General features: G+C 41.0%; 1 protein-coding gene across 1 annotated transcript in view; it reads left to right on the forward strand.

Annotated features, from left to right (window-relative positions):
* The window catches only part of gig (TSC complex subunit tuberin), a 686,003-nt gene that overhangs the window by 469,840 nt on the left and 199,277 nt on the right, over positions 1-16,886 (forward strand). The window contains exon 21 of the mRNA XM_080266862.1: positions 5,073-5,301. Coding sequence (XP_080122988.1) covers positions 5,073-5,301 — 229 coding nt within the window. The remainder of the gene's footprint in view (positions 1-5,072; positions 5,302-16,886) is intronic.

The raw sequence follows: 16,886 nt of genomic DNA on the forward strand, positions 1-16,886 counted from the left end.
ACATTAACAAGATAGTTGGAAAGACTTATAAACTCTTGACTAACATAAGAGTAGCATTTCATTATATGGATGAGGAGATGATGAAAAAATTGATAGTGGCCATGATCCGCCCCAGGTTAGAATATGCAGCGGTAGTGTGGTCCCCACACAAAAAGAAAGATATAAACAAGATTGAGAGAATACAAAGAACAGCAACCAAGATGGTCCCCAGCCTGGCAGACCTGTCATACACAGAGTGGCTGGAAAAGCTGGATTTGCCTTCCTTAGAGGAAAGGAGAAAGAGGGGAGACATGATTGCAGTGTTCATGATCATTGTGGGAGTAGATAAAATTGACAAAGAAGATCTGTTTGAATGGGATAAGAGAGCAACAAGAGAACACGGAATGAAATTGAAAAAGTCAAGCTGCTTGAAGGATATCAAGAAATATAGCTTTCCTTACAGAAGTATAGACTTATGGAATAGCCTGGACAAAGAGATTGTCCAGTCTAAAAACTTAAACGAGTTTAATGTTAAATTTGACTTATCGAGAAACAGCGATGGAAACCCACGAGCATAGCACATTCCGTGTATATCACAATTAGGTATATTAGGTAAATACATAAATATTTGGAGCGACTTAGACGAAGAGGTGGTGCATGAGGAAAACATTCATGTGTGTAAAGATAGACTTGATAAATGTGGATTTGGAGACAGGACAACACGAGCATTGCTCAATTCCTGTATACTACAAATAGGTAAATACACACACACACACACACACACACACACACACAAAGGAAGGTAGGAAGAAAGGGAAGGTAGTATTAAAGTAAGTTGAGGTACAAATGATGAGAAACATTTGCACTCATGCCTGATGTTTGAACCACATTGCTTCTTAACCCCTTAACCGCGGGGCGTCACTTTCGTGACGCTTGGGAGCAAGGGATCATACCGCAGGGCGTCGCTTTTGTGATTCTGTGTTATTTTGAATTCACCCGGGCTTCCAAGTGGGGGCTTGTATCATCTATCAGTACTGCCAATGTCCAACACTAGTCAGCACTCCTAATCTCATCTGTACTCCCATCCATTGTTGACAATTTAGCCATTTCTCCCCGTTCTTGACTCCCCTCCCTACCCCCTCTCCCTACCCCCCCTCCATTACACTATCCTCTCGCCTGCCCGGCCGTGCTACGCTAAGTAAATCTTCCCTGGAATTTTTCACTGATTTCATCCATTGAAATAAGCCCTATGCCCTATTCTTATACCAAATAATATATACAAGAAAGAAATAAGGTAAGTGAGAGTGCCATACACCTAGAATTGGCTAATTATCACCTGACAACACCTCACGTGCACTCGTTCGCTAATTTTCGCTGTTTATTTCCCCTTGAAATATGCCATATAATCTATTTTCGTAATAAATATACATATAAGGAGGGAAGGGAGAAGCCTAAGTGATATTTACATTCACCTGGAACTACCTAATTTATAATGTATTGTCTGGATTTCCTGCCAGTCATTTCAGTGAAATACATAGCTGTTTCAAGAGCTACGTTGGTAGTACTGAATAACCCCTAAGTAGGCCTCAACCCGGGCCGGCCCTCCTTTATCAGTTCTCTCTCATCTTCCGAAGAGGAGGTACGGCTCATCCTCTTGCTGACTTCAGGGCCTTTTTTCACCCCCATGCAAAGGGCCCTGTGACCTTTACCCCCTACTAAACCTCGTGTGGAAAGAGGTAAAGGGCTGACAATTGATAAAAGAGTGACTACGATCTTTCTATTGAGTAAAACAGTGCAAGTGGAATTGTAAATAATGTGTAAACAGCAAGTGAAAGTAATGAATGTAAATATAAGTGAACAATGGAAAATAGTTTTATAAGTTACTTCAAGTGACAGTGCATAACATAGCGTAAATAAAATAGAAATGTAAATAACGTAAATAAAATAGAGAACGAAAATAGAAATGTAAATGAGTAGTATTATAAGAATACGAGTATATACCCTAGGAGTAATGAAAGTGAAAGTTTCACTATAGCATGTCTGAATACTATGAGTTATGAGAGTGAAGATGAAAGTGACATTCACTCTCAATGCTACTATACAGGACGAGAAAGTGAATGCTACGTATTTTACTGAAAGAAATTGAATCCCTACAGTGACAATAAACTAATACTACTGAAGGAAACTTATGGATAAAGACTGTAGATATATATAAGTGTTATATAGTAATAGAAATATAAAGTGTGAGGGGTTTTATGAATAATAAATGACAAAGTACCAAGAGTGAACTAGCGCAAGTGCGGCGGTCAGACGCGCTCATAATTTTCATTGCTTTCACAGTGGTTTTTTTTTTGGAATATGGATCCCAAACTACTTGAAAATCATAGAGTAGTGTTTATAGTGTTAATATCTGGCTGTGGTAATCATATTACGGGTTGTCGGGAAGTGTAAAGTGGAGACTTCGTTACCCAACTTCAGAGGTCTCCACAAGTCCTACGGTAACTTACAAAGGCTCAACAAACATTCCAGGAGAAAGCTGAAGGTATGTGCCATAAGCATATATAATTTTAATATTCTAGGACTAATAACTGATTTTTGGCAAATATTTTTTGAGAGTCTGTCGGAGCCCAAATAACCCCGCGGCACAAGCAAAACATCGGTAAACATGCCCGCGGTGTAGGGGTTAACAAAGGATTCAGAAGAATGAGGAAATGGTCTGGGCACAGGGTTTCTAAGACCTTGAACATCAATGCAGTATTCTTTTCCATCAGAGCTATTAGGTAGTAGGGGAGCATAATGTAGGTCATGTAAGGAATCCTTATTTCAAAGAGATTACCTGGTAATCTTTCTGAGCTAACAAGTGGAAGTTTTTTTTTTTTTTTTTTTTTTTTTTTTTTTTTTTTTTTTCCCTAAAAACCTATTTTAACTGGAAATGGGAAACAGTGCACCATTTCAGTACTGAATCTAAAATGCTTCTCCCAGCATCATTTAACACTTGACTTGTGGTACAAGTGGGTGGAGGGAACATAGACTAAATAATAAAATTTTCCCCCTTCCCGTTATACTGTAAAGCATGTCAGTGATAAATTAGAACTTGTTTCTTTGCCCCAGGATAAAAGTTGTGTCACAGTGGCAAGTTTAAAGTGGCATTGTGTATGAAGCTGATGGTTGAATTTTTGTTTGAAAAGCGAAAAAAGTATGTGTGTCTGACAAGGTGAGTGGATGTATCAAAATGAGGTCTAGAATATAAAAACTCAAAATATCTGACAAAATGTTAAATGAATGGATGCAGTTTGCAAGGCAATGACAAGGGCTCTCCTCATTTTTGTGATGTGACAGTCCAAGGAATGGTTTCAGCTGGTAGGTGTTTAAAATGATGGAACTTTGGGTATTAGAGCTGAGAGGGGGGAATGGAAAAATATGATTAGTGTATGATATACAGTGCTCCCATAACATCCACGGGGGTTAGGTAACAGAGACACCCGTGTATGTTAAAAATCCGCGGATATCTGCTGCCCCCCTTAAAAACACCCCTGGACCCTCCTTAACCTGATGGTTGCAGTAGCTGTGATGACAACGTACTGACTGTGCTCATTGCAGAGAAATAGGAAAAAAATTGTTTTCAACTTGTATTTTAACCCACGTATTGTTAATCTTGAGAGCTAAAATTTTTGTCACACAAACGTCAATCTTTCTACTATCATTTGCAACAACTGCATGTCTGTAGGCACTCCAATCACGGAGAACGATATGAGAGAATACAAGGTGTGTTTTGACTGTCTGATGCAAGAAATAGCCCAGGGAGGTGGAAATTTCCACCAAACCACAAGATTTTTTCCATACCAAGTAGCGTTACAGCCATGTTACCTCATCGCAGTAAGTGCAATAATAATAAGAACAAAACACTTCTAGTCAGTCTCCTATGATTTTATTACGATATTCCAATGTTTATGCTAGACCAGCGAAACAGTAACGATGTGAGGAAACTCATTGCAAACTTTATCAGACTTCATTAATGACCTTTATTACCACTTACTTTTATAAAGCTTATTGCTATTATGTCATGAGTCATTTCATAGCATTGCTGCACAGTTTGCAACCGCAAAAATGTTTGCTAACTAAGGTGCATAGGATCGTTACTTCTTTGATTATTATCGCAAAAATATCACTAAATCACTTGTATTTGATCACAGTAATTCACAATATAATATAAAATAACACTTTCAGCCACTCTTGTATGATTTCAGTGCGATTTGGGTGCATGTTGCTTCGTATTATTTACAAGAGGGGGGGGGGGCCAGCAAGCCAGTTGAGACCAGTTCATCAAGGGTACAATGAAGAAAAGAAATACTCCCAGCCTATCCTAACTTTTCCCCTGATGAATTCTATCTATCTATCTATTGCCAGACACCATAATCCTGCAAAGGGTGGCCATTTGACACTGAGTTAGTTGTTTTACAGGGAGGGGCACCAACCCTCCACCAACCCACTTGTTGACATGTAGGGAGCACGTGTGGTTTGGTTATATGGTTACCAACCAGCGTTGTAAATGGTTTCTTGGCTTACAGGAAACCATTTGGCTTGTCACTTAATGTAAAGCCACCTGTAATGGAAAGAAAATAATGGCATTAATAAATGAAGTGGCCAAAATGAAGGGAGTTATATTTGATTCACCGGATAATGCCATCACTAAAACAGCCATGATCTGTGTGTGGGATAATGTTACATTTGCAATGAACAGTGTCAGCAGAGTTGAACGAGATAAAATGCTATAGTGATTCCGGCCCCAGTGCTGTATCCACTTGCGGATATTTAAAACCATTTATGTTATATCCACCCACGTATATTTAAAACTGTGTATGTTAAAAACGCGGATGTTAAGGGCTGACTGTATGTGATAGCCTTTAGGATGGATTTGAGAAGATATACATTAAGTATTGTTTAACTAAATCTGTGCTTTGTGTTTCTGAACTCCATGGTGAATCTGTAACTCAGAGATTTGGGAAGCTGTGGGCTTATTATCAACTCCATGAATTCTTACAAAGCTGAATTTTAGTGCACAGCAACCTTAGTTAATGCTGTTTCTTACATAGGAGCTGCTTCGCCAAGAATTTGAGGAGATGCGACCTCGAGCATTCTCTGGAGCTTCAGACCGCACTCAAGATTCTGATCCGGGGTCCCAAAGAGGTGACTCTAGCAGCAGTGGAGCTCCCTCACATGCCTCCTCAGATCCCAGGATCAACTCCACTGACCCAAGCGACGACACCAGAGGCAGTGAAGATACTCGTGGGAGCTCACCTCTTACTAACACGAGTACCTCAGGTAAAGCTGAATACATGTATCTAATTGTTTAGTAACCTAGTGCCCATCAGTGAAACATATATTTGACAAAGAATATTTTCATTGTACCATACAGGGCTTCTTAACATATATTCATTTTGCTTCATTTATAAAGGCTCCAACATGCTTGCATGCATTGGCCTTGGTCACCTAATGGCATCTCTCCATGCTGCTCAATCTCTGGCAGCCTCCATAGTTCCATTATCCCAGAGGTCACACTGTATGGCCTCATCCCAGGTTTTTTTTGGTCTGACCCACAAAACCCTACCCCCAACATTAACACTTCTCGGGATGGGATGTATTAGCTTCAGAAATATTTTACCATGTAATTTGCTGCTTCTGTACCAATCTACCCTCAGATCCATGATCCAGAGTTTTCAATAGAACCTGGTTCATTGTAATGAGTGTCTTACTAGTATCCAGACCAGGCCAATAAGCATTTTGGCTGCATGGGTGCAAACTGATACAGTCAGCATACTTAGCCAGCATTGTGAAACTAACTGTCCTTGCACACTAGACAAAGCTGGCATCAACAAAATCGGGTGCCAGTCCTCATCACATATGAGGGTACATCTTTTGGGAGAGATGACACATTATCCATCCCCCCAACACTGAGGAAAGACACCATACCTGAGAAGTACCCTAAATACTGGAGCCAACAGTGGAGCAAGCCTTCAGTAAAGCATAGGGAGAAATCTAATAGTGGTAGGTGATGGCGACCATCATCCACTCACTTGAGGTAGTGCTGCCTACTTCCTTAGCTTTTATCATTCTTTTTCTGTGCCTGCCCTCCTCTCTTCCTATTTCTCCTATCTTTCCTGTCACTTCTTATTCCTTTTCTTTCCTTTACAGGTGGCTTTACTTTGAGTGACAAGCCAAATGGTTTCCTGTAAGCCAAGAAACCATTTACAACGCTGGGTGGTAACCATATAACCAAACCATACGTGCTCCCTACGTGTCAACAAGTGGGTTGATGGAGGGTTGGTGCCCCTCCCTGTAAAACAACTAACTCAGTGTTAAATGGCCACCCTTTGCGGGATTATGGTGTCTGGCAATAGATAGATAGATAGATAGAGAAATCTAAGGGATCAACACAGCTATGGTCATTCAGATTCTTCAACAAATGCCTCACCTCATGGTACAAAAAATATAACCACACAGATAAGGTGCATGGTGGCAGGTGACGGATATACAAGAAACTGTGACCACTTGGAGTAAGATTACTGATGTAGTTGGGTAACACGGGTCAGTCTGGCCAAGCAGACCCGTCAACCGTAGCCAAGTTGTTGCTCCTTCAGGGCCATCCTGTGCAGCAAACTGATGTTCCTCTGCAATAGACAGTACTTAGCCACAGTGAAGCACAGAGAAGAGTGTGGATGTTTGGTTCCTTGATAGATGCCACATTTGCATCTCTCCACCTAGTTATAATAGTACTGTACATGGTTGGTTTCACATCACATCTTAAGTGGTTATATGGTTATAACCCAGTGGTGTAAATGGTTTCTGGGGTTACAGGAAACTATTAGGCTTGTCACTCAGTGTAAAATCCCCTAAAGACTGCATGACATTGTGTGAGTGGATGATTGGCACCAATTCTCATCAGCAGATAGAGTCTTAGTGGTAGAATCAGTAACAAGATGCCCCATGGAGGGATCAGTCAGTGAAAGGATAACATTCAAACTGCGAAATACAGCACCTTTTAGAATGCTTCACCATTTACACTGATGCTTGACTTTATCCGGCAGCAGCAGTTGCTGAGAAGTACCTAATACAAAAATCGTCTTTATATAGATGCCCCCGACCACAGGATTGGAACATAAATATAGTTACACCACATTATTTAAGGAAACCATTTACTATACTAAATGGTAACCATATAACCAAATTATGGTGCCTGGTGGTTTAGTGGGTAATTAAGGCACTCCAATTGGCTTGAGCCTGTGTAGGTTTATATCCAAGGGGTGGTTGTGGTTTTATTGCTCATGTAATGCCACTCAGGGATGAGTGAAGCTGATCACTCTCATCTTAAATGTTAGGACCAACTTGCCTAGCCTCAGGCTTCCATGCTTCTCATGGGGCAACGTAGGATTAGATGATGATGATGATTTAACATAATTTTTATATGGATTGTACTGCATGTAAGGTTTTAATATAATTAATATATAGACTGCTGTAGTGTTTAACAGTTGCTATATTTCAGTAACATAGCAGAGATGCATATAATATTGAAAACTTTTTTTTTTTTTTTTTTTTTTTTTAGCAGCTGTTGTTCATATTTGTAAAAGTAAGGTAAATGGAGTCACCCACATCCATAGCCAAAGCTGTGTCTAGGACTTGTGGCCTGGATGTGGTTTCCCTCCACCCCCCCTCACTAAATCGTTATTTTACTGTTGCATCTTATGGCTTTTTTTTTTCTTTCTTTCTTTTTTTCCATCTGTTGCTGTGCTGCTTTCACCCTCTTACTTTGGAAGGTGTTCTGATATATAGTACAGCATTGAGTAATGCATAATGCAACTTGACATATGTCACAGCTGTAGATACTTCTCACTTTTTTCTGCATATCACAGTAGGTACATCTCCAATGAACCCTCTGTGTAGTTTCGCCTTGAGCTGACTCTGTCTCTATTGGGAAATGTCTTCCACTCAGTCATGTAGGGCATGGTCTGAGAGTGACTGAGCTTGTGGGTTTCTTTATCCAGTAAACGCCTTTGCTAAATGCATGCACTGTCTGTTCAGTCAAGTGCAGCTTGAAGTGAAGGACTTTTTTTTTGGCCACCATTTCTCGTGTAGATTACATGGCAGCTTTCAAACTCATTCCTGTCAACCTGAAAATATCTTCATACAGTACTTTGTAACACCCATGCATGTGACACATGAGGCAGATGTTATCTGATCCATTAAGTCTACTCCTTCCATATGCAGTTTCTTGTACTTGATGCACGCAGTTGGCTTGCATACCGCTTTCCCACCAGATTGTGCAATTTCCATGGAGTCATCGTAGACTGTGCTGAGCATGTTTACATATTTCGTGTCTCTCCATTTCATAGGCATCATATTGTCATTGAACCTGGAGATCGTTTCTCCCTTTTTTTGTTTCTTTTCTTTTACTTCCTCAGAAAGACCCTTCTTGTTAAATCTAACTGTGCCAGTGGCATCAATTCCATGAGCTAAGAGGATATCATACAGTTCAGTTGGAGCATAGAAGTTATCCATTCCAAGCACATAGCCTTATTCAGTAGAGGCATTATTGGGGCAGGGAACAATTTTAGTTGGTTTGGAAAGCTTGGCTATAGCTTGATCTGACAACCCTGATATTTGGCAATCATATTCTGTGCCTTTCCCTGTATATGGCAAAAGTTCCCATACATACTAGTACCCTGTCTCAGCTTCTGCTAGGACATAGGTTGCCATCCCAAACCTTGCCCTCTTTAGGGGAGTACACCTTTTCCATTTCAGTCTTCCTTTCGAGAGAAACAGGGATTTTTCGATGCTAATGTTTTCCTTGGGGATGTAATTAGACATGTATTTGTGCCTCCATTGATCTAACACTTCCCTAAATTTGTGGGCAGGGTCATCATTACTTTCTATGTCATTAAGATGCAGATACTGCAGAAGACGTGCAACTCTGTCCCTGCTTATGCATTTCCCAAAAAAAGGTGTTGCAGGCATCTGGTTGGTGGAATGGTATGAGTAGAATGTAGGCTTCCTTACTATGTCTTGTAAAATTACCAAACCTAAAAAGGCATACATCTCCGCAACATTAGTTTCCTTCCACATGAGATCTCTACTCTTTTTCATCATTTTCCCCTTCCTTCTCATTTCCTCACAGACCTTGGCAGAATATTTGTTTGTTTATTCTCACTATCTGTTCATTTATATCCCTGTCTACAAAAGACATAAAAATCTCCAGTGGGTCCGGAGGATTTTGCAAAACTACTTTGACCCTTGTTTCTCCAGTAAGTGGCAGTCGTTCTTTATTAACTGGAGAATGATTCAACCACCCAACTGGAGCACTGTCATCATTGTCTTCAATTCCTGCACCTGACAGAGTATCATCTGGCCCTTCAACCTCGAGTTGTGATTCATCACCACTATCGGTGTCATTACCATCACTATCTGGTGAAGAATCACAACTGTGCTATCATCATCAGTGAAAACATCATCCAAATCCTGATCTAGAGGAAATTGTATCTCATCATCACTAATGTTCCTTCTTGTGTGAGACATGATTATGTCTGCAGTATCCAAATATCAAAAGAAAATTGGAAATTGAGGTCTACTGGAGAAAAAAAGAAGTGTTGTGTCCTCTCAAAGAGCTGGGAATAGACTGATTGAGTCATTGATTGAGCAACCTTATATAAGCCACCTGCCACCTGTATGTTGCCAGTTAGGGATATTTAAGGTTCTAGGGCACTTGTACATTGCCTACTATATATAGTCTCCACTAGGATTTACAGGGGACAATTTTAGGGGAAGCGTCTACTTGTATATATAGTCTCCCACAGTTTTTCAGTAGATTTTGCATAGTCTGTATATAGTTCTGTCACCAACTAATGGTTAACTTCCCCCCAGGTGCATCCTAAGCCTTTCATTATGGGGCTCCATAGCAACTCCAAATATTAACACTGAATGGGTTTACAGCCTGTTGAGTTCTAGCCAAACTTCATACATACAAATCCAAGTCCATTGCCAAGAGGCTGCCTGTTTATCCTTGTGCAACAGATTGCGTCAGACTATGGCCCATCAATAGTTATCAACTGGATGTGCACCTTAGGTACAAACTTGCCTAATATAGCTCCCTAAGCTTAACTTTAGAGAAAGCATGTATCTAGCTATGCTTGTTTTAATATTTGTACTTTATACATGCATATGACATCATAGAATGGGCTAAGAAGTTTGTTTCAGGCATTCAGTGTTTTTATAACACTACCATTTATCTTGTATTTCTTTACTTCAAGGTAATCATTATCAGTACAATACTTGTTAATAACCATGAAGCATTTATCTTGCGTATTTCTCATTCCTCATACTCTGTATGACATTGTTTCTAAAATGCGTTGCAATTGTACTCATATTTAACATCGATCAGTAAGTTGTAAGGGAAAATAATTTTGCATTCATTTATTTATATACAGCAAAACTACACATACTTTACTGTATACACATCTTTCACCAGTGCCTTGCATTGCATAGTGGGTGATCAGGTGTAATGTTTGTTTACAGCCTGACTGATATGCATCTTAAGCATTGCTCACTTGCAGAATGCATAGGTTATATATGATGTGTATTTTGATACTGTACCTTATACAAGTCTGCATTTCTGTAATCTTAAGGAAATACAGTATTGGAATATCAAATAGTTATGCCATACATTGTGTGTGTGTATTTACCTATTTGTAGTAGAATATTTACAGAAGAAATATGTGCAGCATGTGATGTGGTGTGTCGAAGGAAGAGAAGACGGAGAGGGATGCAAGGAACAGCGTGGTGGACTGAAGAGGTGAAACAGGCTGTGGCACAAAAGAAGAAAGCATACAATGAATGGATGAGAAATAGGGGCGTGGAAGAGGTTGAGAGGCGGAAGAGAGAGTTATATGTAGAAAGAAAGAGAGAGGTGAAAAGATTAGTAAGAGAGAGTAAGAAGAGAGTGGATGAGGAATTTGGAAGGAATTTGAGTGTAAAGTGGAGGGACTGTAAGAAAATGTTCTGGAGAGAGGTGAAAAGAGTAAGACAGGGTGGAAGTGAAGTTAGCAGGGGAGTGAAAGATAAAAATGGTAGATTACTAGTGGAGAAGGGAGAAAAAGTGAGCAGATGGAGAGAACACTTTAAGGAATTGTTGAACGTAGAGGATGGAAGTAATGCGAGTATAAGTGGCTGGGGAAGGGCTGGGAGGAGGAGGGAGGTGAGAAGACAGGAAGAAATCAGTAGGATAGAAGTTGTGGAAGCAATGAAAAAAGTTAAATCAGGGAAAGCCGCAGGAATTGATGGAGTGTGTGGTGAAATGCTGAAGCATGGGGGAGAGATAGTAGTAGAATGGATGTGGAAGATGTGCAGATTGGCCTGGGAGGAAGGTAGAGTCCCGGAGGATTGGAAGTCAGGTATAATTATTCCCTTGTACAAAGGAAAAGGGGAAAAAGAAGTGTGTGGTAATCATAGGGGCATTTGTCTTCTTAGTATAATAGGAAACGTGTATGGTAGGATACTTATTGACAGAGTTAGAGAAAGAACAGAGAAATTAGTTGGAGAAGAACAGGGAGGCTTTAGGAAGGGAAGAGGTTGTGTAGATCAGATATTCATTCTTAGATCTTTAGTGGAAAAGTTTCTAGAGAAGGGAAAGAAGTTGTATGCGGCTTTCATGGATTTGGAGAAAGCATATGACAGGGTGGATAGACAAGGATTGTGGAAAGTGTTAAGAATATATGGAGTAGATGGGAAGTTGTTGAATGCTGTGAAGAGTATGTACGATGGTGCGAAGGCTGTAGTGCGTGTGGATGGTGAACTAAGTGAATTTTTCTCTTTGAAGGTTGGGTTGAAACAGGGTTGTGTCATGTCTCCATGGTTGTTCAATCTGTACATGGATGGGGTAATAAAAGAGGTACAAGGTAGGGTAGTGGATGTTGGAGTGGCCCTGGTGAGAGAGGATAGTGTTTGGAAACTCCCTGTACTGTTGTTTGCAGATGATACTGTGTTGTTGAGTGAAGACAAAGGGGAGCTGCAATGCTTGGTGGATGTGTTTGAGAGTGTGTGTAAGAAACGGAATCTAAAGGTGAATGTAGGGAAGAGTAAAATGATGGTCTTTGAGAGAGGTGAATTCAGTGAATGTACAGCAAGGTTGGATGGTGAGGAATTGGAAAATGTGAGTACGTTTAAGTACTTGGGTAGTGTGATGAGTAAGGATGGAGGTTTGGAGAGTGAAGTGCTTGAAAGGGTACAGCAGGGAAGAAAGGTTGCTGGTTCTTTGAAAGCAGTGATAAGAAACAGGGAAGTGAGCATGGAAGTGAAAAAGTTACTACATGACAGTATTGTGATACCAACTCTAACGTACGGAAGTGAAGCTTGGACGTTGTTGGAAGGACACAAGTCAAGAGTGAAAGCAGTGGAAATGAGTTATTTAAGAGGAACCTGTGGAGTCACATGGAGGGACAGGCTGACGAATGAGGATATAAAGGAGCGTTGTGGTGTTGATGTGGATGTGATAGGAAGCATTATGAGGAACACACTGAGGTGGTTTGGCCATGTGGAGAGGATGGAGGGTGAAAGACTGATGAAGAGAGTGTATGTGAGTGAGGTAGAGGGGGAAAGAGGGAGGGGGAGGCCGAGGATGAGATGGAGGGATGGGGTGGAGAGGTATATGAGAGAGGGGGGTGTGAGTTGGGAGCAGGACAGTGAAATGGTGGGGGACAGGGCAACTTGGAGGCGATTTGTTTGTGGCCACCCCAAACGGGATTGAGGCGTCTGGCAATAGATAGATAGATAGATAGTAGTATACAGGAATTGAGCTAAGCTCGTGTTGTCCTGTCTCTATATCTACATTTATCTAGTCTAGTTTTAAACACATGAATGTTTTTTGCCTGCACCACCCCTTCATCTAAGTTGTTCTAAATACTTATGCTTCTGTTTGGGAAACTGAACCTTTTAAGATCATTAAGACACCCACTTTTCCTCAACTTGAAGTCATGACCTCTTGTTCTTCCATCATCCAGTACAAAAAGATCCTCTCTATCCACCCTTTCCAATTCTCTTACATTTCTAAATATTATGATCAAGTCACCTCTTTCCCTTCTCTCTCGCAGTGTTGGTTACTTCAGTTTTTCTAATCTTTCCTCGTAGGTGAGTTCCCTTAAGCATGGTATCATCCTCGTTGCCATCCGTTGAACCCTCTCTAGTTTATCAATATGCTCCTTCAAATGAAGTGACCATACCACAGCCGCATACTCCAGTCTTGGTCTTATCATGGTCACTCTCGGCTCCCACAGCATTTCCTCATCCATATAATTAAAGCCACTCTCGTGTTGGTCAGTAATCCATAAGTTCCTCCAATGATTTTGTTTATATGCTTTTCTGGTGACAAGTCATCTTGAATAATCACTCTCAAATTTTCCCCTCCTCTTCTTTTACTAATTATCACATTGCCCATTTTATATGTCCAGTGTAGTCTTTTTACACTCATTCCCATTTCTGATTCATGACACTTCTTGGCATTGAAATCTATTTTCCAAGTCTGGCTCCAGCTGTGGAGTTTGTCCAAGTCCTCTTGCAGTTTTATACAACGATCAATACCTTTAATATGTTTCATGATTTTAGCATCGTCTGGGAACATACTCGTGTAACTATTCAAACCTTCTGGCAAATCATGTACAAATATCAGAAACATTATTAGGGCTAAGACAAAGCCCTGGGGTACTCCACTAGTCACGTTTCTCCATTGTGACACCATGTCTCTTATGACTGTTGTCATCTGCCTTCCTATCAAATAATCTCCCATCCACTCTAATAGTTTCCCATGCACCTCTCCAAAGGTCTTCAACTTCCACAGCTGTCTCTTATTGGACACCCTATCAAATGCTCTCTAGAGATCAAGATAGACACAATCTGCCCATCCCTCTCTCCCTTGTATGACATCTATTACCCTACTGTAGAAACTTAATAGGTTAGTAACATGTGATCTTCATTCTCTAAAACCAAATTGTCTTGGTGTTATCACTTCATTTTTTTCTAAATGTTTTATCCATCTTTTTCTAATAATTTTCTTGCAGATTTTACAAAGAATATTAAGTGATACAGGTCTGTCATTGAGTGGATCTTCCCTGTCTCCTGCCTTGAAGATTGGCACGATATTTGCTTTTTTCCAGTCTTTAACCCCTTAACCGCGGGGCGTCACTTTCGTGACGTTTGGGTGCAATGGATCATACTGTGGGGCGTCAGTTTTCTGATTCTGTGTTATTTTGAATTTGCCCAGGCTTTGAAGTTGTTGCTTGTATCATCTGTCAGTACTGCCAGTGTCTAACAATAGTCAGTGCTGCTATTGTCATCTGTACTCCCATCCATTGTTGACAATTTAGCCATTTCTCCCCCTTCTTGACTCCCGTCACTACCTCCCCTCCATTACCCTCTCCTCCTGCCTGCCCCAGCTGCGCCACGCTAGGCAAATCTTGCCTGGATTTTTCCACTCATTTCATCCATTGGAATGAGCCCTATGCCCTATTCTTATACAAAATAATACTGTATATATAAAAAAGAAAAAAGGTAATTGATAGTGCCATACACCTGGAATTGGCTAATTATCACCTGGCAACACCTCACGTGCACTTGTTCGCCAATTTTCCCTGTTTATTTCTCCCTTGAAAAATGCTGTATGACCTGTTCTCATAATGAAAATATATATAAGAACGGAAGAGAGAAGCCTAAGTGATATTTACATTCACCTGGAACTACCTAATTTATTATGTATTGTCTAGATTTCCTGCCAATCATTTCACAGCATATAAACTAGCATCTGTCACCACGCTGAAGTTGTCAACCCTTGGCGACCCCATATCCACCTTGTCATTCAGTTCAGTCTTGTCTCTTGAGATGAAAGCACGTCGCACTCACGCCCCTCCATTTCCGCCACTTCTAGAGGACCCTGTGACCTCTACCCCTGCTAAACCTCGTGTGGGAAGGGGTAAAGGACTAACTGACTCTGCTGTGGAACATGAACTGGCTAATTTATCTATGATAATGATGGACAGTAACTACAATCTTTCTGGTGAATTGTGTGATGAGCCAGTGGAGGAAATGGTGATATACTCCCAATACGAGTGCTTCAGTGTCCCAAGTTCATCCTGGCACCAAGGGAAAGGAGCCCTTAGTTACTGGAAGTGACAGTGTATAACGTAGTGTAAATAAAATAGAAATGTAAATAATTACTAATATGAGAATATGGTTAGTACTTGGATGGGTATTGTGATCCCTACCCTGACGTATGGAAGCGAGGCGTGGACATTGCAAGAGGGGAACAAGTCAAGAGTGAGAGCAGTGGAAATGAGTTACTTGAGAGGAGCATGTGGAGTGACGTGGAGGGACAGGTTGACGAATGAAGAAGTGAAGGAACGTTGTGGGGTAGATGAGGATGTGGTTGAAAAGATTAGGAGAAATACACTGAGGTGGTTTGGACATGTGGAGAGAATGGAGAATGAAAGACTGACTAAGAGGGTGTATGTAGGTGAGGTGGAGGGAGGGAGAGGGAGGGGTAGACTGAGGATGAGGTGGAGGGATGGAGTTGAGAGGTATATGAGGGAGGGGGGGTGAGTTGGGGGGAGGGGAGTCAAATGGTGGGTGACAGAGTGACTTGGAGGTGTTTTGTCTGCGGCCACCCTTTGCGGGATTAGGGCGTCGGGCTAGAGATAGATAGATAGATAGACTTGGATGGGTGACCGCCTGGGAACACCAGATGCTGTTGGCATAATGTTCTCCCTACGTGTCAAGTGGGGTTGGTAGAGGATTAGTGCCCCTCCCTGTAAAACAGTTAACTCTAAGCCCTTGGCCACCCCGTTTGGGATACATGGCGTCTGGCAATGAATGAATGAATGAAGAATATGAGTACAAATACTTGGAGTAATAGAGTGAGTTTTACGCCAGGTACCCCTTTTTTGGATAAGGGCTATGGCGTTGCCCCTGGGTAGAGGACTTTGGCTTGGAGCGTGTAGCATTTTATGACCGGATGCCCTTCCTGATGTCTACCAATGACCCTTGGGTGGATTCGATCCTCCAACCCTTCGGTCAGAATGGAGCGCTCTAACCCACTGAGCCACGGCTGCTACCCATGACAGTGAAAACTTTGCTCTCTACGCTAGTTTACTGAACAAGAAACTTAATCCCTGGAGTGAAAATAAACTACTATTACTGAAGGAAACTTGTGGATTAATACTGTATATATATGTACAGTAAAAGTCTTATTATTCGGCAGCTGATTATTCGGTAGATCCAACATTTTGGCTGTTTTGAGAAATAGTCCCATTTACGAAAATCTTAGATTGTTCGGCAGATGTCTGGAATAATCTCGGCAATCAAGGAAATTTAATCTGTGACTTGTAGGCCTAATGTTTCATTACACATCTATATGTTCACTATAATCAGGTATAGTACTGTATTGATTCCAATATTGCACAGTATCGTACAGTACAGTAACCATCCCCCCAAATTAGTGAGGGTTACGTTCCAAGCCCCCTCGCTAATTCTTGAAATTCTCTCACTCTTGACGCCTTCCTGAAAATGACATTTACCAGTAATTGCATAACCCATGAGCCACTGATACTGTAAAGCATTACTCATAAATGTTGCTTGTTAAATCAGTTTCCCCGTTGTTTTTAGCTGTACGGCTGTGACAGCTCTTGTATTTTGATTCTTCAGCATAATGGAGGAAGGGACTGTCCTAAGGGTTTAACTAAACCTAACCTAACGGAGTTTAACTGTACCAAATAATTTAACCAAACCTAACCTAACCGAAAGTCTGAAAAATACATAAAATAAACTGGGGGAATATGAATTCCTAAGGTCTTGCTGATGAGAGTTAAACGTACATTTAA

This window comes from Coenobita brevimanus, chromosome 22 (assembly GCF_032717465.1).
Source record: "Coenobita brevimanus isolate Jiangsu-jjx chromosome 22, ASM3271746v2, whole genome shotgun sequence".
Taxonomy (NCBI): domain Eukaryota; kingdom Metazoa; phylum Arthropoda; class Malacostraca; order Decapoda; family Coenobitidae; genus Coenobita; species Coenobita brevimanus.